Source organism: Solea solea, chromosome 19 (assembly GCF_958295425.1).
Source record: "Solea solea chromosome 19, fSolSol10.1, whole genome shotgun sequence".
Classification (NCBI taxonomy): domain Eukaryota; kingdom Metazoa; phylum Chordata; class Actinopteri; order Pleuronectiformes; family Soleidae; genus Solea; species Solea solea.
In genome coordinates this window covers 12708594-12736373 of record NC_081152.1, presented here as the reverse complement: position 1 = coordinate 12736373, position 27780 = coordinate 12708594, and the positions used below count along the sequence as shown (strand labels likewise).

Below are 27780 nucleotides of genomic sequence, written 5' to 3'. Positions count from 1 at the left end.
CACAAACTCAAATGAAGACTCATGTCCGGAATATGCAGGCAGATCAATCACGATCAATCATGTACATGACCTTGATCTAAAGCTCAGCCTGAAGAGAAGCTATTGAGGCTGACACATCGGTGCTCTTGAACCCTGACATTGGTTGATTGATCCTATGATGGGAGTCAAGTAGGTCTCTTTTTAGTGGACTGCCACAGAGAGTGATTGCATGCTCATTCCCTGACCAGAGGGGTCGGTGCCAGAATTACAAGACTGCATGTAAATGGTTGCCAGGTAATGTGCACTCTCTGCATTGTGCATTGAGGGTGCAGATCTTTGTTCCAAAACATTACCACAGAGACCTAAGGAATGCTATGATGTCATTGGTGGACTTAGATGCTTCCAGACTTCAAAGTGGGAAACCAGAAGAGGTGGTTTTGAACACAGTGGGGAGTGCTGTTATGGGATGGCATGTCCTCCTTTCTTACGTTTTGTTCATGTTAATTTTGTCACTGCAATAAATCCAGAGTTCATAATTCTGGATTAAGTCCTCCTCTCACTTCATTTCTCCACTTTTATTCCAAGTTGCACATATCCTACTGTCAGCAATCACAACTTTTCCCTGGCACATCATTTATAGTCACCAACTTAAAATGGGCCCTTAACACACCGGGGTGATTCTGCACTTTATCACCGTCAAATAGTAACTCTGTGAGTCAAAAAAAACGATAGAACTGTTGGAAATTAAAACAAACAAAGTGACAGGGGGAAAAAAAAGCCCTTTGAAAATGTTTAGAAAATTGTCTGGGATTTGATAACCAGTGTACATCCACAGCCTGAACATCTCTTTATGGAAACATTTAAAGTGCAATCCCGCTGATCCACTATACTATCAAAAGACAGCTTGGTCATAAACATTTACACGAGACTTCAGTCCCACAGAAGACGATTCCTCCCATTTCAACATGTGCAGTTACTAAAGGACATTGAAGAGATGCTTTTCATCAAGGTTATACTTGAGCTTTTACTGTTGTACCCATTCCGTATCCATATTTAACATAGAACAAAGACTTGGAAACGGGAACAGTAGAGAATTCAATTTTTCGCACAGCATGTCGCTGAGACATAGAGGAATAGAGTTACTTTAATATAGCCCACTATTGAATTATCTGGACACTCAATCCAATGTGATCCTCTAACACACATGGCTTTACATCACATTGCCACTTGTTGATTTCCATGAAAGATCAGAGCAGCTGTCCTGCGCTGCGGTTTGGCCGCTTGATTCTCAGAACGTAACAAAGGTCAGAGTGATGTATTATAACTGACTTCAGAGTGGGCATCATTAAGTCTCTCAGGTGTGTGGTTGTAAAAATATGGAGGTAGGAGAAATGCAGAGCTGCACAGTATTTATATAGAGATACTGAGTGTGGTCAGGAACAGTTGTCTCTGTGGTAGATTGCAGTCATAGTCTGCTGAGGATGAAACCCAACGCTGTGTTCCTTCAGCTATGCTGCCTCTGAATGTGTGTAGATGTGGAACAGGAGTGTGTATGCGTGCATGCACATGTCGGTTTGCATATGCAATATGTTATTTAAAGTGCAATACATGCAAACCTGTTTTAAAACACAATGACACTGGCTAGAATCGACTAAATTTATCAGAGTGAAGCGCCCAGCTCACAGATGACGTCACAAGGCATGAGAGAAGATTTAAACAGTCTACAAGAATCCAGTTTCACAAGCTGGGAGTGTAGATTATCACAGGAAGCAAGCGCCGTGGCATTTACCAATGCTAGCCAACTTAAGGAGAGTAAATAAACACTCTGGCTTTCAAAACAACACTGTATGACCTACAAACAGCAGACATAGGCATTTGTTTGCAATAAACAACTAGAATAACCTCACACTATCTGTTAAAGGGACCTTTTTTTGGTCATTTGTAGTCAAGTAATTAGAAATTAAGGTATGTACTGTGTACTTTGGGCATTCCATTGATTAGGCCACTTCTTGTCTGACATAAGGTTAAAAATAAATAAGTGACGAGTTTGACTGTTTTTTGTGGATGTATTCTTATACATATACTATAGACAGTGAAGTGTTGCACAACAACACGACAGGAAAATGGTTAAAAATGACGCGCTAACAGCAGATGGTCTTAATCTTAGGAATATAGACATCATATGAAAAGAGAGAGAAAAGTCACAAGGAATGATTCATGGGGGGTCGAACAAGAGCTCATAACTTTTCTAGTTGACCCCGGGGAAACCTGTGGCTATGGTTAGGAACAGTTTTTGAAACAATTGTGTTAGAAAAACAAAGGCACACTACTTGCCCTGCCACTCAGTAGTTTTTTCCCCCCACACTGGAGAAGCCACTGTCCTTTCTGATGGACCCATTTTTGGGGCTTGCCTGTTTTTTTTTTTATAATCATAAGTAAAGATAATTCCAAGAAAACTAGCACATACTTTTTCATATTTTGTTGATCCCAACCAATGGCATTTGTCCATACAATAAATAGACACTTGTAAAGTTGAATGGGAGTGTTATATTTGGATAAGCTACCATTGTCCGTGACTGGTAGTGGACACTGCCACTGCAGTGGTCTCTGTGATTACATGATTTAAATGGAACGTCCATTGTTTTAGCCTTGATCACAAGAAGCCGACATTCTCTGAGCTCAGTCACCATGAACCCTAAGTCTTCACCTTCCACAAGACATTTTTGCTGCCACTTATTAAGGCCAGAAATAGCATTTTGCCTACAGTCGTATAATTAGAAAATGTAAAGCTTTTACATTAAATTGGCCTTTTACTTTCTTAATCTACTCAATTTAATGCAGCAAATGAAAGAGTGCTCTAACCTGAGATAACAAATGAGGAAAGTGGAACTCTAAGGTAATATACGATTAAAATGCTGATTTAAAAAAAAAAAGCAAAAAAATTATCCCCAGAGACACGACAGAGGCTTAGTGGCTGCAGTCGAAAAAAATTGGAATCCATGTTATCAAGCTAATGGCATTATCTTTTTCGTCCAAGTTAATAACTTCCCTCCATTTACTTTGGAAGTGAAGTGTGGCCTCGTTTGCTTCTTGTATCGTGAGGGCACATCACTCATTCACCTCACACGCCACTCTCCCCTGCTCTTTTTTTGCCAGCATTTCTCTTTGCTTCTCTATCTTATCTGTCCTCTACGCTCTGTGCTCACATGAGATTTCTTATCCTCCTTTCTTGGTCAAAAGCCTGTATTGCTGCAATTCCTTTTTCAGTGATTTATTTGCATTCCGTTTAGAATTAATGAAAATGTAGCCGTATAAACCAAGGTTATGTTTGTTTGAGTGTTAGCCAGCCTGTTTCCCAGACTATTGCTTCACTCGTGTCTAGTAATGATCGATCTCTGTAATCTGGCTGTACTCTTCCCAGGTAGAATGAAGGAACTGGAGGGTAAATGTGGGAAGAATCAGGGAAAAGTGCTAGATTCCAAGGCATTCCAGTAGTGCTAATACAATTTGTTAATTAGTTGACTGACAGAAAATCAATCAGCAACAGTATTGACACACTTAGTTAATATCTCAGGCAAACGGCCATTGTTATGCTTTTCAGACTGACTGAACAAAATCATTTTCTTAGACAAAATTAATAATTGATGATTAGCTTTATAAACAATAATCACTAAAGAGTTGCAGCCCTAATTGTAAAATCAAGAGCTAATTTGTATAATTGCTTTGACATATCGACTTTTGTACGTAAGATTAGACGGAGATAAGAACTACTGTGTCTTTTATCTACTGGTGAATTTTTTGTGTGGTCATGTTCTTTTGCATATTGTTTTCTTTCTGTTCTGTCCTGTGTATTTTGTGAGAACGACGGAGGAAAATATCTTTGGGATGAAGTGTTGAACTGGGTTATTTCCAGCTTGGTTCTGCAGACTTGGCACTCGCACTCCTGTACTACAGTAGCACTCCACTTACTCTCAGGACTGAGCAGTGTGGAAGTGCACCAAAATGGCATTAGATGAGAACTTGAAATGCCTTTAATTGCAGGGGGATACATGACCGTAGGAGATGGAAATAATTAAGTTGTGTTTTTTTTCTATAATCATACTTATGGTACGTATGTTAATTTGTTATGATGATGATAATGATAGTTTGTAAGAATACTATTGCCATGAAAATGATTGACAGATTGATTACATTGTATTAGTGCTCCATGCACATTGCTCAAATCTGGAACTGGCTTGTGCTACAGGGCTTTCCAAAGAAGTTTGATTGCTTGCCATAGAGAAACCTTAATACCTGCCTCTACATTCAGCTCCAAATCATGGGATCCTTTACTTCCTCCCATGATGTAATGTTGGTGTAATTCTCCTTTAACTTTTTAAAGGGAATCATAGGATCACTTCTAATCCCTAGATATTACTAGAGATTTTCAGGCAAGCCTCATTGTCCATATTTAGAAATCGGTCGTTCTGGATATTCTGGAATAACACTTGAGAGCTGTTGTCACACACCGAGACTTGTGATTTAGCGCTTGTTTAAGAGTGAACATTAATAAGTGGGAATCAAAAGAGTGATGTGAGCCGAGGCCTACAGTTAGAGCTGTCTGTGTTATTGGCTGGTAAAATTACAGCTGGGAAATTACAAGACTATTTTTGGTAAGTTTAAAGGAAAGAAAAATCAAAATACCAGACAGGTAGAATTATACTTTTATTTTCATTATGTTTAGGTTTGCTTAGTTAAATCTCTGTCGTCTTTGCTGAAAGATTGAGGTGAGTGTGTGAAGTTGCTGGTATATTGTAGGATGTTGACAGTTTGAAAGTATACATACTCTGTGTACACAGTATATACACGTATAGTGTGTGTTTATGGAGGGAATGGAAACCATGTGTTGTTTGAAGAGAGGTAATTGAGAAGGGTTTGCTAGTGAAGCAAAACATTGGCTGTTTCATCGCATAGTTCATCAGATTATAGCCTTTCCATATATCATTTTTGATGTACAGTAGTAACTGCAGCACCCCATGTACAATAATACCTTTTCTGTCTTTGTGATGTCTTATGAAACTTTTTTTTTTGCTGTGAATATTTAAAGTATATAAATAAACCAGTGACTGTACTTGCTCAAGTCAATCTATTTGTGTTTGTCTATTATTAGACACAAACAGGAGTAACATCTTGCTGTCATGTCCCCTAAACATAACTTTCACTAAGGTGTGAGCTGGCTCTTAAAATCTAGCTGTGCTGCAGATTGTAAATCTATAAACTATACCAGACCCCTTTTGAATCAATATCATCAATCCATTGTTTTCTCTATTCCCTCCCAGGTCCATACAAAGTTCCACTGTCGGCAAGCTCACACACCAGGATCCGACACCTCCTGCATCACTTTCTCCTATGATGGCATGACTCTCGCTTCACGTGGGGGTAAGACGGAATCTCAGTCTTGTCTGCCAAACCCTAAGGCCAGCTGGTTTCACACGGGGGTTTACTACTGATTCAAAGCAAACATTTTTAAGCAGAAAAAGCTAATTTTTTTGTTTTACTCTGTGTAATCTGGTCAAGAGTTTTTCTAACTCCAAGATAAACAAGATTACCCAATCTAACATACAGCCTTGAATTTGTACTTTCTCTGGAATAACCCTCACCTTTTGCACATTTGTTCGTTTCCAGGTGATGACACTCTCAAGACGTGGGACATCAGGAACTTCAGGAAGCCAGTAAATGTAGCGACTGGATTAACCAACTGCTTTGCAATGTGAGACTCTTAATCCCGTAAATCTGTCTTGTTTGCTGTTCCTCTTATAAGGGAATTAATACATGGATAATGAACTGATCTCCCATGTGTCTGTACATTTCTCTATTAGGACTGACTGCTGCTTTAGCCCAGATGACAAGCTTCTTGTCACCGGGACGTCGGTGAAGAGAAATGAGGGAAATGGGAAGCTGGTTTTCTTTGACCGAGCATCCTTTCAAAAGGTTTATGAAATAGAGGTCACCAGTGCGGTAAGTCTTTAATGCATCTCCACAAGCGCACACAAGCTCGCATTACAAAATATTTTTCAGCTGGTTGATATGTTGTTTATAAGCCATGTCCCACAATGATGCAAAATGGAAAAGAAATTCAAAATGAAATGAAGACAATGAAACTATTGTGTAAGTTATTTATTCCCCGTGGAAGTAGTTTTGGCTTAAAAATGTGCACCCTTACAATATTTATATGAGTATATCTTTAAAATACATCAGAAATCTACTGACACATTTTGATATGATGCTTTAATCTAACACAGACTTATGTATGTATTCAAACCTAATTTTGTTATTTTAATTGATATTTGAACATGTGGCCATAATTATATAAAATAGAGATAAACAGTTGTGTACGCCAGAGGGAAGTTTGGAGACAAATCCTCAACTGTTAGGTCAGACGATGACTTAAAATGTTTGTTGTTTTTTTTATTTGAATTGATACCAGATCACTTAGACAAAGAAATTAGTTTTTCTTTTCTCTGTAATTCAAATCAAATATCAAATGCCCCCATCTTCCAGCAGTTTCTGGACATGTCTTTCATTCTGTCCTAGGAACATGGAAAAATACATGTTTTCTTAATATTAAGCCAGGGAGAAAAATTAAGTGGCAGCATTTTGGGGGGAAATGGAGAGGATGATGATGAAATTCATTGACATGGGAGTGAAGGGAGACAAGCAAAGTCATGAAATGGGTAACCAGGGGAAAGTAGAGTAATTCCCACAAATAGGACATTGATTGACACTTCCATGTCAAGAATAAGTATGTTCCGTTCACATGTACAGGCTACGTTGCAAAACACTAAGGAATAAAGGTGCTGAAATGAAGGGGGCAGAGGTGCTGTCTTCAGCATCCTGCTCCTCCGTCTCCTAATCTAAGTCCTTTTCATCACATTTAGCCCCATCTATAGTCATAACAGTTAGGTCTGACAGAGAGGCTAATGGCCTCTTCTCGCCAGGACACAACACTTTCACAAGAGCCACTGAGTGAACATGTCTGAGAGAGGAAAGAGACAAAAGCTGGGTTTGTGCGTCTGTGTATCTCTGCTCTGCTCTGCCAGCCAGCTGCTGCGAGCCTGCAAACCTTGGCACAGCATTCACACCAAGTTCACACACCACTGCGCAGTTATACAAGCTCAGGAGGGAAGGGGCGGATTGTGTTTTTGTTGACCCAAATGTTTAACTCAAATTTAGTTGTAAAGAAAAAAAAGATTTGCTTCCATTTCTTTTGTCGCTTTTTAATCTAAACGTGACCAGAATGTCAGTTCAAATCCTGGAGCTAAGATTAAAAATGAGTAGTTAAATTACACAAAATGTAATATATAATATATTTAATATAATTATAATATTTAATATAGCATAATAGTTCATTTAAAAGTGTGTTTTACAGCTTGACTTAACCAGAAAATACAATTTTCTGTTTACTGTGTCACTGTGAGGTCTACACTATTGTTTTGTGTCGCACAAAAGCTGTAATTGTTTTTCCCTCACTTTCACTGTGGTGATGATGTTGCGACAGGCAGCATCAAAGAAAGTCCCCAGACACTTTGGGTCAAAGAGTCTGTTTAGAACTTAACCACCCACCTCCTCCCATGCATCACCCTGTGGACATTTGTCTTCTCTTTCACTTTAATGAAGAGGGTAAACATTTGGAAGTGATTTTTCCATTGGCCTTTCACTCGTCCAGCCATCTGCCATTGTGAGAAATTCTGCAAGCCTCGGCTGAGTTTTGCGGCAAGGAGAGTAAAACATCTTCCTGTGTGTTCACCCGTCGAAATCCTAAGTGTTTACCACAAAATCCAAGCCAGTGCCACAAAATCTTGTAATCTTGAGACTTCCAATCTCTGTAGCAATAGTTTACTTTACTCTAACCTCTCGAGATGTATATGGTGATGGTTTAAAGTACATTAACTGTGCTATTTATCTCCAAAAGGAATAACAACATAATAATAGCAGTTGAAGTAATTCGCATATTTGAGCATTTTCGTATAACTTAATATACTGAATTTGCTTTTGATTCTGTAAAAGATACTTCGGTTTGTATCGAGTGGATACAGAAGCATAGAAAACATATGTTGGAAGTTGGAACGTGTTACTAGTTCGCAACTTGATAAAAAAAACGTGATAAAAGAATCTTAAGTGGTAGCAGTCATCAGTTGTAGATAGCTGAGATAAATAACAGTAATATTATGAAATTGCTTTGACATTTATGTATTTTTTGCACCGCGATGCTGACGGGATACTCAGAAATGGTTTAGAGACGTACGAAGGGCGGTGTGGTACTCCCACATTTTCAAGCCTCGGCTTCCTAGACTTAATGCGTTTTATGGTTTTGGATGTTATGTTATCATAAAATTCATTCTCAGTGTTATCAGTCTCTCATCTCAACCGTTATTCTAACCATCTGAGTGTAACTAGATCACTCACGTACAAGCAGTACACAAGCAGCTTCTCCACATTTTTCTGAAATAAATCTGATGCAGGAATTGTGGTGTTGCAGCCGATTGCGTTAATGCAGTTGACATGCACTCAGTGAACCTGATGAATATGCTATTTACTATGTTTACATCAGCCACCTGCCTCGAAGATGGCCCAAGAATTTAAGTGCAGTCTTTATAAAGTGGCGTACCAGGCGGGCGAGTGAAAGGAAGGGCTACCAATCATTTCTAACTAAACAGTCTACATAACCCCAGACCTGGATTCTGGGGCGTGTAGTGGGAGTGGAGGCTGTTTTAGGCTCATTTGGTAAATACTTGAGACACTCTTAAGCTTATCTTAGTCCATCGAAATGGGGCAGGAACCAGGTGAGCCCCTGCTGACGATCAAAGCGCTGAACTTATGGCTTTAAATGGAGGCCAAGTGAAACTCATGCCAGACATACTTTTTGATTGTATCTTCTTCAGTAATACTTAAAGAAAAAAAAAAATGTTTGGTTTTGTATAAACTGAGCAATCATACATCACCTAGTATCTACTTTATTTGTTTTTTAAGAATAGACATCTGTCGCTAAGTTACATCTGTAATGGGGACTATACAGTAGACCCTAGAGTACTGTAGGTGCCAAAAAGAAAACTTTTTTTGTATTTCCTGAAGTATTTACTCTTCACCATACTACACCTGCACACCTGATAACTCTTGGACAATGAGCTGCTCTCTCTGTTTACTGAGCTTTGGTCCGTCTTGAATCCTCTGTAAGATTAGTTACATTTGAATGGTAGAATAGACGCCTTCACTCTGCTTTGTCCCGTGCATTTTACAACTAAATCTCGGATGTAAAAGCCAGCTGTTCCAGTAAGGAACTTTGTCCCAATTACAGACTTCCCGGACATGTGCCCACTCAGTGTGTCGCTGCGGTGCTCAGAGTGGCAGTTTGTCTCTTGCTGCATTCGTTTGGCTTGTGTTGTAACTCAGACTCGGTCAGTAGCCCATGCACATTTGGATCCACTCACTAGTGACTAAACAAGGCACACAGCTGTTGCGTCCCGTTAGTGCCGCATAACTTTATCTCATAATCAACATACATGGGTGAGTGGCTGTTGTCTTATTTATCCCTAATCAGCCTTTGGTATTTTTATTTGATGGAATATAGACGTCTGCTTCTGAAGAACAGGCTGATTAAAGTTTCCTCTTCTGTGGTGTGATGTAATTTTGAGGACGTGAAGTGTAAACAGGGGTTCCCAGAGTATAAACATGCAGGTCTGAATATCTGAAAAGCAGTCTTACTATTGGACTGGACTGAGCTGTGCTTGGTTGTGGATATCTTGGTGAATCCAGCTGGGGGTGGGCCCCACTTAACTGGTCTGCTCTCTCCGGTTTGCTCGCTCCATTGTTGACGGGATGATTTGTTTGGTCTGAAGAGGCAGTTTTCTGAATTTGACTGGACTGCAATTACGTGGCTGTGTTGTCCCTTCTATATTGGTTTTACCGCCTGATTTGGGTTCCTGTGAGTTGTGTTGCTGTGCTTTTGCACTGAGTGGATTCCTCGTGCTCTGACAGTACCTGTGGAGTGTCTCAGAATTCCTAAATTTCACCTTCACTTCCCTTGTCTAGGTTGCTTTAGCAACCCTGACAGCGCTATTTATAACATTAGACATTTACACTGAAGCACATCTACTGACACATCTACAGAATGTTCACCTCGATTGTTTGTGGTACGTGTTGATGCATGTTTTGAGCTTCCAAGGGGAGCAGATATCACACTTCAGCAGTATTAGTTAAATTAACGGTTGCTTTGCCAAGAAATACACTGCAGGATCCATAATGCAAACTGATTTAAAAATATGTAGTTATTTGGTATTCTCGCTTATTTCTGCCTGCTGATATGTAAATGGAATATATGAGGCTTATGTTAAGCACATCCTGTTTGAAGCATTTTCTAGATCTCTCTCTATCAATTACAGCTGGCTCATGATCTGGTTGAGCAGATTAATCCTCATCTGCCCCACGAACCACACACACACACACACACACACTGTACACACAGACACAGACGTGGACTCAAAATGTAGTAAAATTGTGGATTCTTTGACTTCACTTTAAGCACAGTCAAGACTTAATTCACACACGACTGTGTCAAATATTTAAATTTGATTAAGTCATGACAAAGTTTTTGTGTGTCTGATTACCTCAACAAAAACTAGCTCGACTGTGTAGGTGCTTGTCCTTGCATGTATGCGTGTATGTGAGTTAGTGTGTGTGTGTGAGTGAGACTCGTTCCACTGGTGTCATGGTGGGAAGCAGAACAGCTGGACACTAAGCAGCTTTCACCATCACAGAATCTGAACGTCCCAGTCGTAGCCCTACCCACCCCCCATCCAACAATCATACTCTAGACCTGTGTACCACATAAAGATGCACCACTTACATTTTTTCTTCATCTACTGGACGTACACTTGGTAGATTGACACCAAAGTGTCAAGTGTTCCATTCACTTGAATGAATTTTGGACTCAGTTGTATATTGATGTGTGTTACTGATGTCACCATGATGTCACAGGCTGTTGTGATGTTTCAGTAATGTGTGTTAAGACACAAGGGACAACTGCAGGAAGTCCAGCTCTAAATCAGAGGTTGAGCAGAGACATACTGTATATCTCTGTCCAATAACTGTGGTTGTTTTCATCTCTCTGTCCCTCTCACACACACACGCACAGGCACACACACCTCTGAATAAATGTGGTCATATTTGCCTATTGGCAACGGGCCATCTGTCACACACAGACTGAGAGATCCAGTCCTCATCCCAACAACCAAATATAGTCAAGTAGAGCAGCAGAGCATGCTCAGACTGATCCCTGCTGTACCACAACCAACCCGGGTCACACACTCGCACACACAATACCCACAACAATAAAATATTGGAGTAACCTTGCGTTAGTGAGAAACAGATGCATCCCTGCAAGTCCAGCCCACAACAGTGAGAGTAGTTCCCAGCTTGCCGTGAGCTGTTAATTCAAAACATGACCTCCTTGTACCACCTTTAGTCGCTGTACAGTACAATTTCACCGACTCTTAATGTTTCTGTCTTTCCTTGCATCTGCACCAGAGTGTCGTCCGCTGCCTGTGGCATCCCAAACTTAACCAGGTCATGGTGGGAACTGGGAACGGACTGGCCAAAGTCTACTATGATCCAGTGAAAAGCCACAGGTATTTATGGATTGGACCTTCAGTCATTCAGTCTGGTGTTAATGCTTAATGCTTCTTTTCATGCATGCAACAAAAAAACAACCAATAACTAACACCAGCAATTAAATCGTCGCGCTTACAAGCACGCTCTTAATCAAAACAAATACCATCTTGTTTTTTTTTTTTTTTTTACCTATTAATTGAGTCTAGGTATGTGGTTTTCTTTACAGCTATTTTTTGGCAACAAGAAACGCATTCATTTTTTCCACAGCCGAATAATTGGAGCAAATATCACATTGTTCTTTTCTCCTAAACCCTGATGTTGTCATTTTTAATATGTGGTAACTGTGTTCCATGTGGTGCTCATTTTGTGTTGTTGGCTAGTGTACTCCTGAAATCATGTGTGCAGCATAGCAAGTAGAACTACTGCACTGAAGAAGAAAAAAAACACATTGATGAACACATTTGTTAACAGTTTTCATGATAGAAATAAACAGTTGTTAGTTCTTTTGAATTTAAAGGATAAGGGTGTATGTATCATGTCTTGTTTTCTATATGACACCCTTCAAACAACTAACGGCCTCTTTTCCAGGGGGGCAAAGCTGTGCGTGGTGAAGAGCAAGCGGAAAGAGAAACACGCAGAGACGCTAACGCAAGATTACATCATCACACGTAAGTTCTTAACTGTCTGCACTCGCACACACAAAAACACACGCACATCTGTTTTGAATGTACGCCTTCCAGGAATAATGTACTTCTGATTCTCTGTCTTGCCTTATTGTGCAAGGCATGTTATTTCACTCGTCACCTTTTAATCCGCAAACTATTTCTGAAGCAGTTAAAAGTGAAGAGGCTTTCTCAAAGCCCTCCGGCGGCAAAGTTCACTTTGAGTCACTTCCCCATCTGCTCTCATGCAGCAGTGGCAGAAATCATCTGAATTCATGCCCTGTAACCAGTGGAGTAAAAATGTAAACCCCGGTTTGACCTTCTTGTTGCTTTCTAACACAACAACATTCAAACCCAACCACAACAGCGGTTTTGTGAGGAGACCTTTCAGGACTTTTACAGGCCCATTAGCTGATAAATCAGGGCGTGGATGAGGGGATCGACAGCCTCGGGGCACTGTGCCACGCAATGTCCATGAGGTCCATGTGGTCTGCACTCATCGTGGATCACGCTAAGGACAGCTGCCTCTCCCCACCTCTGCTGCGTGATCTCCTGCTGCTCCACCACACACACACACACACACACTGACAACACACCCGACCTGTCATCCTGTCATATCACAAACACACGAGGCTGTCATCTCCTCCGTGCGTGCCTCGCACTCCCTTGCCCCCAGGCTTGAGGTCATAAGCGAGCAGGGTCCCAGCAGCTGCCAGTGCGCCGTCCCTGATTGGCTGCAAACACCTCGACTCCGACATTATTTATTGTTTGGGCTGCCGCAGCCTTTTCAGATGCATCAGGTGATTTCCATTGCCATGCCAACAGGGTGTGAAGTAGGCAGGCATCTGATTGACACAAGCAGTGAGTGACGCACTTGATGCCCCAGCACTGGAAAATTAGAGGGGACAGGAAGCCAGTGATGGCCCATTGAGAAAAGCGAGGGAATCTTTTAACAGTAACCTTTTTGCTTAATGTAGCGTGGAGGAGGAGAATTAACAGTGAACAGTGACAGGGGCTCCTGAATGGAAAATCACTTTATCTAACCCTTTAAAAAAGTGTCTGTTTCTGACCCCCGAGGATAAGAGCTGAGCACACACTTCGCGCTACACAAGCACAAATGGTTACAGACGCGCACACACACACATACACTTACTCGCTTTCTCACACACCCGCAAGGGCACTGGTTGACACTTAATTCATGCATGCGTTCACTCACACACTCCTGGATTTAAGTGGTGGGGACCTCTATTGTGATAGTGTTCACAAAAGTGTGAAGAGTAATTGTCTGAATCTAAACATGTGGGATATAATGAATATGTTGGTGTGCACCGTGGCAGAAAGAGTACACAAGAGAGGGGATACTGCCCCGAGATCAACAGGTGTGAGTATGTTCATGTGCGCACAGAGAGCGTCCACTCTGTGAGGTATAGTTGTAGGTGATGGTGTCTTAGGTTCATTTTCAGCTTTCTTGATTGTAATGTACATGGACTGCAAACACTGAACATATAACCAGATTTAATGGCTGCATTCTGTGTGTGGTTGTGTTACGCGATCTTGCAGAGTTACCTAAACAACTTGATTATCCATGTTTATCCTGTTTGTCTCCAGCTCATGCCCTACCCATGTTCAGAGAGGCCCGACAGCGGAGTACACGGAAACAGCTGGAGAAGGACAGACTTGACCCCAAGAAGTCTCACAAACCGGAACCTCCAGTGTCTGGACCAGGTAACTTTAATATGTTCACAGTAGTATATAAGAAGTAAAAAAAAAAAAAACATACACAATTGTAATTGTGTTAGAGATCCTGGAAAAACAGTTTGAGCAGGCTACATTTTGAATTTAAAAGTCCACGCCCCTTTCTTCCGACTTCCCTCCGAAGCCACACCTCCAGAGCACAGGAACACGCAACAAACACAGATCCACTGCGCAGCATCGGTAACTTTCAGTACTTTTCGGTGGCACTTACTTTTTTTGCATTAACAAAGACATAAAGTTAACCTACCTGTCGAGTAGGAACAGCGCCACCATGGCATCACTTTGCAGCCCTTTCTGGGCTTTCAGTTGTCGCCCAAAGTTCAAATTGTGGCCGTTAAATATGATTGGATGGTGTTTTTACAGGCCTGTCCATTCCACAAATGACTGATACGTTAATGACAATGCGTTAATGAATTGGTTACAGTCGGGGTGTGAAGAGGATTTCAAGCAATACAGTAAAAAACGACCTATTACACGCGCCCTACCTTAAGGTTTAGTCAATAATGAAAGATTGGCTCCAGTTCTTCAACTGCTCTCGAAGCCTATTAATCAACGCATGATTCTGGTTGAGACAAATGTGCAAATTTCACAGTTGTTGATGTGTCTCACAGTATTATGCAATCCATGTGAAGTCCAGAGCTGCATCAGCACTGCTCCCTCTTGGCCTCGTAGAGATTCATTGTAACCTGCTGTTGCCTCATATTTCTTAACTGCTGGGACACAGCGATGCACTGTAGACTTTCTCTGGGCGCTCGCGTCCGCTGTGTTTATAGTCCAACTCTTACACTCCACAACCACAAAATACCACGTCTGTGCTCGATCATGGATGAACTTAATTTCAAGCAAAAGGTGCAAGCTGACATTTCGTGATTTATTGTGATCCAGCTGGATTATTGCTGCCGTTTTTGGTCCTGTCTTTTCACTTTCACTCCTTTTTTTTTTTTTTTATTCCTACCCACACCAATCCTTCACTACTTAAAATGTTACCGTTCCACAGAGCAATAAAGTGGAGTTTTTCTTTCTGAAGGGAAAGAAAAACTCCACTTAAACAGTCCCCTGGGGCAAATAACATGTTTCTCAGGTCTCTTCCATGAGAATGAGTTTGTCTTCCATTGGTCTTTTCGATGACAGGCTGTATTTATATTGTTTATCCTTGTGAATTCACTCAAGTATAAGTGAAAGGTAATGCTTGGTGGTTGGCAGAACGTTTGGACGCATTGGAAAGAGTCTCCGCAAACAGCACCGTTGCCCAAGTAAAGCAGGAAATCCCTGTAGCGTTAAACGACATGGATGTACAGTATCCGTGTGTGTGTGTGTGTAATATGTCCCTGTTCTATACTTGATCTTTTAAGACAACCATAATAATAATGTCCTCTCTGGAAAGCAGCACATTCCCCCCCCTAAAGGCTCCATTAAGTGTCGTTGAGTCCAGCCAACAGCACACAGTGTTCAGAAACATCAGGAACTGTACCCTAAATCTATTCATCATGTCATAATCTAGCTTGTAATTAAACAGTTTCAAAACCTTTGTGGACACCTTGCTGTGACATATTGATACGATAGATTATTTCAGCGTAACACAGTGTCACGTAATCGGATTAACGAGAATACAGTACGCCCGTATTTACATCAGCAGAGCACCGGTTGCCATCTGTCCGTGCGATTACACCGTCGAATGAATTTCTCAACATTTGCATGTTTGATACTAAATGATGCGACTGTCCACTGGGAGATTATGCTAGATTATCGCAGCCGTGACGTCATCTGGCAGCAGAGAGACCTGACAGCGGGAGAGACTGCCATGTCGGTCCCCAGCTTCACCAGTCCAAAAGTAAAAAGGATGCACAGTGATATGCTTGTAATGGATTCTGCACTGCACGTTTAATTCACCCTGTTCTCGTTTGTCCTCGCAGGTCGCGGAGGCAGAGTCGCAGCTCACGGCGGCACGCTGTCGTCTTTCATCGTGAAGAACATCGCTTTAGATAAGACGGACGACAGCAACCCGCGAGCGGCCATCCTGCGCCACGCCAAGGAAGCTTCAGAAAACCCTTACTGGGTCGCCCCGGCGTACACACAGTGAGGACAAACTATTTTTGTTTTTTTTGTAGAATCACGAGTGAGACATTCACACCTCACGTCTCCTCTGTCTCCCTCACTCATCCTTCTCTTGTTTCTTCATTAGCACACGGTGTAAGCCGAATACCCGGTGTGTCACTTATGGCATTGTGATAGTGCTTGGGTTTCCTCCCGCTGGTGTGACACATGAATGTTTAAAGAGCCCGGGCCGTTTTACAGGTTCACTCTTCAAACTCCGCAGAAACGAGAGCAGCGGACAGATTTAGATCACTATCGGGGCTCTCGGGAACTAAACTGTGAGCCAAAACAAAACGTCTGTTTCACATACAGCGCTGCAGGCGAAAGCGGTCTTTGCTTCAACATACCGGTGATGCACGTCGTAGTAAATACCAGGCGACAGAGCTCTTTCTCTCTCTCTGAGGCCTTAAGATTAATAGTCACCACCACGGCTCTCTCTGTGCTTGGCAGGGAGACATTAAACATCAAGTTAAACCTGCTGAGGAGAGAAAAGCAGCGAGGTCTGAGTGACTGTACAGTCCTCACGCCTGAACTTCATTCACACTCACTTGACCCGTGTGGAAGAAATCATTTATCTGAAGCTTCAAAGCGAGTGTTAACTAACGTTAAATCTCTAATATTCTCTCCCCCCCTCTTATTTTATAGCCCGAAGTTGAATCATTGTATAATTTCTGTGAATCCCCCTTTAGGACGCAGCCAGAGCCCCTGTTTGCAGAGGAGTCGGAAGAGGACGAGGAAGCTAACGACGAACCAGAGTGGAAGAAGCGCAAGATCTGAGCGATTTGAGCAGCAGATCATTTCATACAGGATAGTAGACACGGTGGGTCCAGAGCACCACAGCCGCGAGGTCTCAGGATCAGTCTTAGAATTTACTGTCAGAAAATGTGCAGAAAACATACGTGTACACGTATATATTTGCTTCTTTGTTAAGAAGAAGAATTTTAACGTTCGGGCATTTTAATTTAGTGGACGTCATCTTATCCTTTCATTTAAATTCCTTACATTTTCCAAAGATCTCTTTTGTCCTCATACGTCCCCTGAATTGGCCTCAAAAATCAGCTCCAGATTTTGTGGTTCTGGTTCTGTTGGTCAGCTGCGAAGAAATACGACCGTTTCAACCGTTTTTACTCTGGGATGTTTTATTTTATTTTTTTCTAATTTTGCTTTTTGTTAGTTTTTGTATGAACAAGTACACATCTCACATTCACAAACTAACTTCTCTCTACGTGAGAGGGTTCTCTACACATCACTGAATTATGATATAAAATAAAATGACTGTGACGATGTGAGCACCTCTGGGAGGTTTTTATTAAAATTAGGGCTGTCAATAGATGTAATTAATTAGAAATGTATTAATTAATCTCACATATTCATTCATCTAGATTAATCACGATTAATGAAGTTGGCTTTTTATCTAATCAATGAGGTAGGTGTTCAAATGGAAGTCACCGGGCAGCTGCCAGCATATTACGGACACTATATAGTGGTTAGTTTGCCACTTACTTTCCACTCGTTAGTGATGTGGGGGAATTCCTCTGCACAGGTCTCAGCAACAGTCACTGGCAAAGGATCGCAGCTTCCAGTCATTGTCAATAGATTGTGCCGTGTCACCCAGGTAACTTTTGTTTTATCGATGGTTCCTGTCACTCAGCTTCTTAAAATGAAACCTTCCGTCCAGCGATCCCTCACCTCTCTCCATCTTCAGCTACTATCTCTGTCTCTCCTCTCTGACTCTTTTGCGCGGATCATTTCCGGCTCTCATGTCAGAGGTCGTAAACAAACTGCGTTTAATTATCTTTAATCATTGCGTTGATCTCGGCCGTATTAATCACAACAATTAGTTAACTTTGACAGCCCTAATTCAAATCTGTTGTGTTTCAGTGAAAGGCGTTTTGCTTGTTTTTCTACAAACTGTATTCAACCTCATATATAACGAATTAAATCTAAACTGAAAAGATCCGTTTTTATCAACTCAAGTGTCAAATGTCTTTTTTTTTTAAGGCTCAGGACTGTTTATAGGTCATTTTAACAGCGATGAATCTGCTTCGCTCTCATAGCTTTAATCTATGAAAAGACTACGAACCCTGAATTAAGATTAAGTCGTTTAATGAAAGTGTGGCGTGACTTTGATATATCTACGCCACCTAGTTGCCCCCTGCGCGGCTTTCTCCATTTGAATCTTGTGAATGACCTGTGCGGCGTCAAACAGTATTTTAACAGACTGACGGAGAACACCACAACATGCAGGGCTAATGAAACCCATGTTTGTGTTCTTTACACATCTCTCTGGAATGCAACCTCTGCCCACAACATGCGAGTGGTCTTTGTTTTTCAGGCTTTGGGTTTGCAGGGAGAAATTTTGACGCAAAAGATGTGGAAAGTCTTAACACTCGGTTTGTGTCATTCATTTTTTTTTGTGTCATAATTGGTGACTTACAGTGGTACGAAAACTGCCGAATGATTGTCTGTTATTTCTGGGCCAACCCAAATTACAAGCAGACAACGAATGTCTGTGCTCTGGCAGTCGTCCCCGCTGGCCATAAAAAAAAAAAAATCACAGAAAGACAAAGAAATACCAGGACATGAAATATGGGAAGCCTGAAACTATGAGAAGCATTTTAAAGGGTAACCTAAAAGAAAAGAGGAGGAGTTTGGCTTAATGAAAGACAAGCTGACGTCAATCTCTTCTCCGCCACGCAAGAGGCAGTTGGCACTTGTACGAGGCTCACTTGTGAGATGCAGCACAGACCCTTTAAAGACAGAAACGTGTTACGCGGCGTCTCTAACAAAGTCACGTTTTGTGGCTTGGGTTTTTACACATTGGTATTTTCACATGATCTTTCTGCTTGTCTCTATGTGTCCCCTGTGATGCACTGACAAACTGGGTGTAATTGGCACAGCACCCCCCTGCGACCCTCATGTGGAGGATAAAGTGGTAGAAGGTGGATGGATGGATGGTGTTTTCACGTTTTTTCTTCATGAATGAATCATATCACAAGCTGGAGACGCTGCTGATTTGATGCACCAACCGACAACTACATCCAGTATTGTGTTCTATTATTTTCGTATCCATATACTACCGTGTTATCCTCCACATGAGGATCAGACACGATAGAGCACAGGTGACAAACTCAAGGTCCGTGGGCCACATCCGGCCCGCCGTGCAGTTGTATTTGGCCTGCGAGATAATATGTTACGTCTTTCCAGCTTTGGGGGGGGGGGGGGGCTGGGTGTAAGGGGGCTCAGCCCCTCATTTGTATTTGTATATTTGGCTTCCTCTCTTTTAGCTTTACACATCTAGTAAAAATGATTAGTACAGCAAATTACTATTGAGTTTGAGTTTGACACACCTGCGATAGAGTGTATTATTTTCTTATCGTCAACAAAAAAAATGTGAAAATACAAAGAGCACATACACTAACCTGTATATAGCTTAAAACACTTAAAAAACGGGACACATTTATACCGAATTAAAAATTAGTCCATACAATTGGGCACTGACTTGTTAGTCAAACACTTTTTCTTGAGTGAAGATGAAAATTATTATTTTTGAGCTGGTAAAATCACAGCCTTTTTTTGCGTGAGCAATTCATTAGTTATGCAAAGACAAAGACAAATAGCTTTTAAAAAAATGTCACTATTTGAATGTGTGATGATCTTAAATGGTGAAAGTGTAGATCTGGGACTTGGTGTCACAAGGACTGATTGTTGACGTGGACTTTTCCCAAACCTCAGCCCCTGCGTAATGACACTGCACCTCTTGCCGTTTTCTCATCAGCATCCACACGTCTTCCCTGCACAGTGGAAAAAATTCTTCAGCGCCTTGATTTACAGCTCGGCGTCTCTTTACTGCCTGCTTTTGTTTACTGTACGACCCTGGGCTGGTGTTCAGGAATGCGGAGCAGGACAGGACGCCACAGAGCAGGAGGCCATCTCTCAGACCATCCTCCATCCCCAAATTATTTTCACATGACGAATTCCCAGATAAAAAAGCACCAATCTGGCACCCGCAGCGTTATTCATACATGTGGCAGAACACCAGGAGACACAGAGGTTTTTTTTTTTAATAGAAACAAGTTTAATTCTGTAAAAAGTTATAAAACGAATATTGTACAAAAATAAAGTTTGCCGAGAGCTTTGGTTCTGTAACACAAAACAAGTGAGACGACACGAGAGGTTTCTTCTTTTCTTTGAGGTGTCGACACAGTGGGGAGTGAAAAACAAACGCCGTCGTCATGTCTTCTCATATTAACACTCGAGGATTTCTTTCTTTGCAACTTTCACCCAATTTCCTCGTCTACCCTGGCATCAGAACCGGAGGGTGAAGCACCGAACAACAGTTGAGCAAACAGTGGTGGTGATGATGATGATGATGTTGTTGATGAGAGGACACGTGTTTAATGTACGCTGTGGAGGAGTGGTGCGTCTCCTATCTGCACATTCTCATCTGGAAAGGCTTACACGCAAATCAGTTGTTAAAGGGGAAGATGATCCAATTGATGAGGTATGCTGTGATAAAAGCTCGAGTTTTTTTCTCCCCCTCTGTAGTATTTGGCCTAAATTCAGCCTGATGCAGTGGATTTGTTCTGTTTGCAGGAGATTACACAGTAAAGCTGGCTTGCTTGCTTGCTTGCTGCTGGGTGGGCACAGATACCTTGGTCCCTAATCCGTGCTAACATCGAGACCCCCCCAAGGGCGCTCTTTGTTCCACTTTAAAATTATTCCCCTCGAAGGGCATCGATGGGCACAGCAACATGCTTCTGCAGAGCCTTATGTGTTTGGTTTTTTTTGCTATAGTTTGGGAATAAATGACTCTGATGCTATCTAGTCTTCGCATATTTACAGCAGCCTTTGCCCCGCGTGGATATTTGGTTAAGACTGACTTTTCGGATCACTTTTCTTGTTTTTGGGGGTGTAAGACCCGTCTGTCAGAGCAGAGATACAAACACAGGAAGTCCAGTGATCTTTAAAGTATTGGGACAGTCACCACTGCAAAGCCTTCGCTCAGGGCCCGGAGTGAGGTTTCGGATAATGTAAGCTGAGAGGCAGGTATTCTAGCAGCTTCTGCACTCCGTGACTGAAAGGCACCTACAGATCTTCAGACGGACGGCTTCTCTCTCATTTAGATTTTAATTAAAAACATGTAGGGGGGGGGGGCTCCTTTTTTGTGTACAATTCATTTGTTTGAGTAACTTAAAAAGTACAGAGCAGCATAAGTCATTCTCCTCCTTTGTAAACATTTGGTAAAAATGTCATAGTTGAACGAATCCGGTACCAGGAAATGTGAGGAAAGAGCAACGGCCGACGTAGCATACACACGCAAGGTGAAAATGAGGTGAAATGTCCCAAAAAAAGAGAAAAGTAAAAACAAACAAAAACTACCCCCAAAAACAACAGCTCACTTCAGTTGAAAATCTTCTATTGGTCCCCTGCTCTGTCTGCGTTTCTACTCCCTCCTTTACTTAATATTTTAGATGATGGGTCTGCACGTATGAAATTGAGAAAACCCTGGAACCCCAAGTGAAGCAAATAAGCATTATTCTTATTATTATTATTATTATTATTATGATGTGTTTGTGTGTGTTTAGCAGTTGTGGGTCACCTTGTAAGATTTTCGCACGAGAAATTGCTCCATTTTTGGCACCGTCCAGGAAAAATGAAGCTTTTAAATAAATAAGGGAGAGAAAAAAAAAAACGAAAAGAAAAAGACAATTTCTTTCATAAAATGGATTAAAATAAATAACAATAAGTTAAATTCCATCTTAATAAATATACCTCTTATACACACGTGTACATATATATATATATATATAGATCTATATATAAATGATTGAAATTTATGTAGATGCGTTGCACCGGAAAGTCTTTGCTGTACTCCGGTGTGGTATTTCTTATCACATGGTTATAAATGTACTTGTCAACAGCGCAGATTTGCAGTGGAAGTGGTTTTTGACTGCAGCTGCATGTTCTCCTCACATCTCTGTGGTCGTCCACAGTCTTAGGAGACAGCTATGCAGTCGGGGGAAAAACAAAGTTCTTCAAGGAAAACGAGCCAAAGTCGTCGTTGTGTGTTTTTTTTGTTTTTTTAAGTGTAGCACAGTTAGCAAACCTGGTGTAACTGCACTGACTCTTCTGCAAACTGGAGGGAATACTGGTCAGTGGGTCTGACTCAGTTGGACCGGTCAGTTCTAACGGTGCAGTCGTTTGAAGACTGCAGACACACCTCCGCTTCCAGCTCATTCCCCCCCACAGCGATCCGTCCCCGCGCTGTACCGACTCGCAAAGACCATCCTTAGTCCGCCGACGTGCGCGTCTTCCTCAGACGCAGCCACACTTCCGTGCAGAATGCTTTTTCAGTGTGTGGTACACCACGTTGTCGTCCAAGAAGGACAGGTCGTCGTCGAACGCGATCGGCCGACAGCAGGTGCGCGAGGGCGTGTCCTTGTCCAGCTTCTTGTTGTGCGTGAGGTTGTTCAGGATCTTGTCGTAGTTGGTCTCCGCCTCGGCGCAGGGGCCGCTGCAGTACCGGAAGATGAGCTCCTCTTTCGTCTGGTAGCCCAGTCCCAAGTCCGTCACGTTGAGATGGACTTCCTTTAGCAAGCAGCCCCGACTCTGCACCGTTATCCTCTCCCTGCCTCGCTCGCCTCGGCCCCCTTTGCCGCCTCGGCTTCCCCCCCGCCCGCGACCTCGCCTCCTGTCCCCGTGTCCCCTCCCCTCGCCTCTGGGGCCTCCCGTGTTTGCCGCTCCCCTCTGTCTCTGCTCCCTCCGTCCCCTGGAGCCTCCGTCGAGCTCTGACGATCTCCTGAGTCTGCCGATGGTGGCCTCGATAAAATCCATTACGTCGTCAAACTTCTCTGGATAGAGACCTGTGGTGTCATCTGGAAGACACAGAGAGAACGGATTTACTTATCGTTATTACTGATAGAGACACAATTGAATGCTGTACTTTATTCATTCACGCATTCATTCATTCAATGTAAATATAGTCTCCAAGGACACAGCAAAGCTTCCACTGGAGTTTTCTCAGCGCTCTAAACTCCGGGCGATTGTGTAAGCACAAAGAGGAAACAGGTACTCGTGACACACAAAGGTCACGTGTTAATTAATCTTTTTTTTTTTCATCATACAGATGGTGGAATATTTTCTTGACTCGGAGTAACTCGGTCTCTTTTATTTGCCTGGCAACTGTCCTTATGTTTAATGGGCAGATAAGAAGATAAGTGCTCACGGATCCTTTTGATCTAAGCCTCTTCCAGAAAGTGAGTTTCCCAGAATTGTTCCTTTAAATGTTTACTGCTGTCACCTCAGTTTAAACCACCTGGACTGAGAAGAGTAAGACGATGTGTGTGGACTGTACCACGTGCCGACATAAATGTAGAAGATGTCCATAAATGCTCCGAAAACTGTGCAGATCAGCGATGGTGTGCGCTGATTTATGGATCAGTCTCGCACAGAGGAATGTTAAAAAAAAAGAGTCCAGAGATGTGAACGTGCAGGTGCCCGGAAATTTAACTCCCACTGAGACGACTTGAAGGAGCAGAAGGAGCTGCAGGGTGAAGGTCAAGAGTGTGCTGTCGATTGAATTTTCAGACAGAGAGGAAATCTCAGAGTCTGCAGCCATGTGATGTGATGTGGGCAGAATGAGTGATGCATTAAGAATGTGACCAGCATTTCTCCACTTGCAATGTAACGTAGACACAATTACGAGCACGAAACTTCAAAGGCCGAATGAGAAGAACTCCCTTGTGTTGAGTCGTATAGCTCATAGAGAGAGAGAGATTGAGCGAGAGCAGCCTGCTTGAAACTTAAAACACGCGGCACTTCCAGCTCCCCCCACCATCTGCTGCGAGACACGGTGAGGACTGACTGGAAAACCTTGGACCCTCCTTTGTTACACGTTGATTCCATTAAGGAGATATGTCGCTCCTACTCCAAACGCCTGCAGGCCTGGCAGCAATAAACGAACACATATAAAGATCGCGACGACGTATCGTTCGGAAATGAAATGAGTCAATTACGCTGCCGTGAGTCTGCGTGTGCACGCGAGCGTGAGTTTATGTGGTATCGTCTTGTGTTGAGAAGCAGCAGCAGCAGCAGCAGGGGTGTGATGTCTGACAGGTGGCGTTGTGGTTAGCGCAGCCTCTCTATTGCAGTGTCACCTATCTCTTCTCTCTTACCTGTTCTTCTGGCCCGAGCGCAGGTCACCCGATCCGCCTGCGCCCCACAGCTGATAGGGCTGCTGCTTGTGCACCACATGAGCCAGGGCCAATCTGTTTAGACACACCTGCCCTTTGATTTAAACAGCTCCCATTGTATGTCGAATGACAAGCGGGGCGGCTACAGTGTACACCTGCCGACAATGGGCTTGTGGGGCAGCAAATGGGAGTGGATTATGGCTCAAATTGGGCCAAAGTCAACACTTGAACTAATCCGTACTTTACCACAGCAGCAGCATATTAGGTTATTGGTAGTAGTTGCATGCTGCAGCTGAGAATCCCTCACCTCACCCTTCCCTTCCATGTGTGTTGGGGAATCTATGTAGCCTTCAAAACTCCTTGCTTAATCAGGCCAATAAGGGTCTACAGCGACTGTTGCTGTAGACCCTGTGTTCAAACTTTACGCACAAAACAAAAAGCCACAGTCTTGTTCACACTGTCCGTGCGTCGCTAACGGTCTTGGTGTGTACGCAGCACATCCGTGATGTCACCGCGGTCCAAACAAAGCACGCGGTGGTGGCGGGGCAGGGGGGGGGGAGGGGGCAAGCGTTCGTGTAAATGTTCCATTCCTAATCTAGTTCTTGGCAGCGTTTCCGTCTGCGCGAGGACGACACTGTGTCACGCTGATCCAAACAAAATAAATTCCTGCCCACTGTCGCTGTCGGGACGAACATAAACACAGAGCCCTCTCTCGGTTTGAAATTTTCCGGCGTTGTCTCTCACCCTCTCCCCCTTTAAGATTCCTGCAACCTGGTTCACGTCGCCTCCTTTAAGACACGCCATGATTTCTGACCTCTGGTTGTTCCAAGTCGCAGAGAAGCAGACGAGACTATGAACAAAGAGTAAGAGTGACGGCGACCTCGTTCATGCCCGCCGGCTTGTTTTGACACCAGCTCAATGTGAACTGCAGCGGCAATAAAGCAGAGAAAATTAAGATCTTCCACCTGATAACCCCGCATGTCTGACGGCGTTATCAATGTAGGACTCTCCACTTGTGGCTCAGCCCTCTCTGGATATCACTTTACAGGCTGTTTCTCAAGTGTAATTAGTCAGGAAAGGCCAAATTACTTGGCCTGCAAACCAACTGTGTAACATCCACGTCTCAGTTGCCCCGGTTTCAAATGGAACCCGTGGCCGTGCATGACAATGAGGCGATGAGAAGATGTTAAGATCTCACTTGAGTAAAAATGTGTGTGTGTCTTACATGGACTCTCCATCGAGATCTCCTGCAGGTTGTGGTCTTCACGCTGGAACGCTGGCTCTTTGTCCTCCGCAGACCGGGACTCGGAATCACTGTAGCTGCTGGGGAAGTAAGTCCTCTTGGCGGGGTGAGTGTTTTGGTAGAGAGGCCGTGTAGCAACAGAGCTCAGGAGCAACAAACACGTGGCCAAAACATCCCATAACTTCATCTTAGACTCAGTTCCTATGAAGAGAGCTGTGGGAATAATAAGAGGGGGAATAGTTATTTTTGAGTTTGAAATTGAGCACGGTGTGTAAAATAATGTTGTCCTATTGACAATAAACCAGACTTTGTCTCATATTTTTTGCGGCTAATATGAATATGAGAGTAAATATACCCTTGATTTCTTTTCAAATGAAGGCATGACAAGGTAGAAACAGTCAAAATACATTCGTATAAACATTTGTGTGTCACCAACACTTGTTTATTTATCTATCCACTGACTGTTAGACCCTGTAGGATTATAGAGGATGATACTTTGATATCAGGGTGCGCCTCATACACAAAAGTGCGTTGGTTGGATCACGCACCAACTCCTGGCAACCACAGCCTAAATAATGGTGTGAGTTGTCCAGATGGCGATGCCCAAAGCTTACATGAGTGCGTCTAATGGCATGTTGAGTCTGCACTAAACCTAAACATCCACGCGTGGATAAATACTGGCGTTAAACATGCGATGCAAAGAAAACAAAAAAACAACTCATAACAAGCACAAGTTGTTGTTGTTTTTTCTCTCTGGTTTGTTATTTAAACAACAACAAAAAAACAAGTGGAATGTCACAGATACTCCATCAATATACAAATAAAAACACTCTTATAGTATGACATAAAATAAACGTCCCACTTACCTCACATATGGCCCATGCAGACCTGAAATACGCTTGGCCGTTGGTGTTAGAATCCAAACAGAAAACGCGTCTCGTGGAGTGTCCCGAGCTGACTCAGCTGCGGTGACTCGTTTCATTAACGGCCACAATCCACAGGCACGACTCGTGAAGCGCTTCTGAGATTCAGTTCGTGTCCACACAGAAAACGGAACAGAAATACTGCACCAGCTGCGCTTTTCATACTCCGATTCAGCGCAGCGGCCAAACCATGCGCCTTTCCACACTTTGGAGTCCAAAGGTAGGTGTTGAAGACCAAGGGCCACTGCGCCTCGCCGGGGGTACAGTTGCACTCGCTGATTAATTAGATGCTACGTTTCCACGTTGGAAATCCGAGAGAGATCCACCATCTCCGACTGCGCGGAGACCAATGAAGACATCAGCGTCTCCAGTGCATGAGCGAGGCGCAAAATGTGCACAATATCGGTTTTCCAGAGTGCAACAAGCTCTTAATGAAATCAGTCCAAGCGCCGATAAATCCACACGCGCGTTACAAAGTCATCATCGCCAACATTTCACAACATGTCGACACGGTAAACAGCACACATGAGGGGTTTTATTCTCCATTTCCTTCCAGGTCAGGTAGTGTCTACAGTGTTGTGCAGCGTCCACGCGCGTTGTCCTCACACTGGACTGAGAGCTGGACAGATGTCTGCTGCGCATAAACACCGCACCGGGCGCAGAGGGCGGTTTGGAGAGATTTATAGTTAAGTGCGCTCTGACGTTTGGGGGCAGTTAGTGTCCGCCCCCTCTTTTATGGATCCACGCAAGAGCAAACAGTGAATAACAAGAGGTCCACATATCTCTCCCAAAACCACCCCGGAGCCCCGTTATGGAGGAGCAAAGTTTTCAGATGTCTTGGGGATTATGTCACACATCCTGATGTCCCCGGATTAGATTTCAGTATGTGGAATGCGATTTGGAGATGTTCTGTTGCGATGCATGTTTCTAACCTGATCTGCGCGCTCTGTGCGCGCCGGTGTCAAGTTCCATCTGATGGCAACACACACCTCAGATACAAGAGTCCCACTTCACTCAGTATTTACTGGAACGCGTTACAGGAGCGAGATGAGGGGAGCACAGGCTGCGCAGGACCCTGTTGATCAGTTGTAAAACACACACACACACACACACACATGCAGTGCAGTTGTTTTTTTTTTTCCTCCAAATGCATTAAATGGATCATTCGGTTACTCAATAGGCAGATTGTTGTCAAGGTGAGCCCGAGGCGACACCACAATAGAAGAGCTGTGAAGCAGCTTAAATGTGGCATGGACAAAAAAAAAAAAAAGCCTTTCCATCAT

General features: G+C 43.0%; 2 protein-coding genes across 3 annotated transcripts in view; one reads left to right on the top strand and one right to left on the bottom strand.

Annotated features, from left to right (window-relative positions):
• Positions 1-20465, top strand: part of LOC131446738 (WD repeat-containing protein 70) — a 36283-nt gene extending 15818 nt beyond the window's left edge. Inside the window, exons 11-19 of one of the 2 annotated variants that reach the window (XM_058618157.1) lie at positions 5298-5397; positions 5644-5728; positions 5838-5976; positions 11542-11642; positions 12214-12293; positions 13896-14012; positions 15956-16118; positions 16826-16956; positions 19915-20465. In XM_058618157.1, the coding sequence (XP_058474140.1) occupies positions 5298-5397; positions 5644-5728; positions 5838-5976; positions 11542-11642; positions 12214-12293; positions 13896-14012; positions 15956-16118; positions 16826-16913 (873 nt within the window). In that variant the 3' untranslated portion in view covers positions 16914-16956; positions 19915-20465. Of the gene's footprint in view, positions 1-5297; positions 5398-5643; positions 5729-5837; positions 5977-11541; positions 11643-12213; positions 12294-13895; positions 14013-15955; positions 16119-16825; positions 18108-19914 lie in introns of those variants that run through there. The other variant, XM_058618156.1, reaches the window with a different exon arrangement.
• Positions 20466-20561: 96 nt separating this feature from the next.
• Positions 20562-27521, bottom strand: gdnfa (glial cell derived neurotrophic factor a). Its single transcript, XM_058618158.1, has 3 exons — positions 26441-27521; positions 25557-25787; positions 20562-23014 (listed from the first exon to the last, which is right to left on the bottom strand). The coding sequence occupies exons 2-3, from the start codon at positions 25759-25761 to the stop codon at positions 22455-22457; spliced, it is 765 nt and encodes a 254-aa protein (XP_058474141.1). The 5' UTR covers positions 25762-25787; positions 26441-27521; the 3' UTR covers positions 20562-22454.
• Between the last annotated feature and the right edge of the window lie 259 nt (positions 27522-27780).

Coding starts and splice junctions, on each gene's coding strand:
- gdnfa (XM_058618158.1), bottom strand. CDS start 25,761: ATGAAGTTATGGGATGTTTTGGCCACGTGTTTGTTGCTCCTGAGCTCT. Junction 23,015..25,556: donor GATCTCGATGGAGAGTCCAT/GTAAGACACACA, acceptor TGTGTCTTCCAG/ATGACACCACAGGTCTCTAT.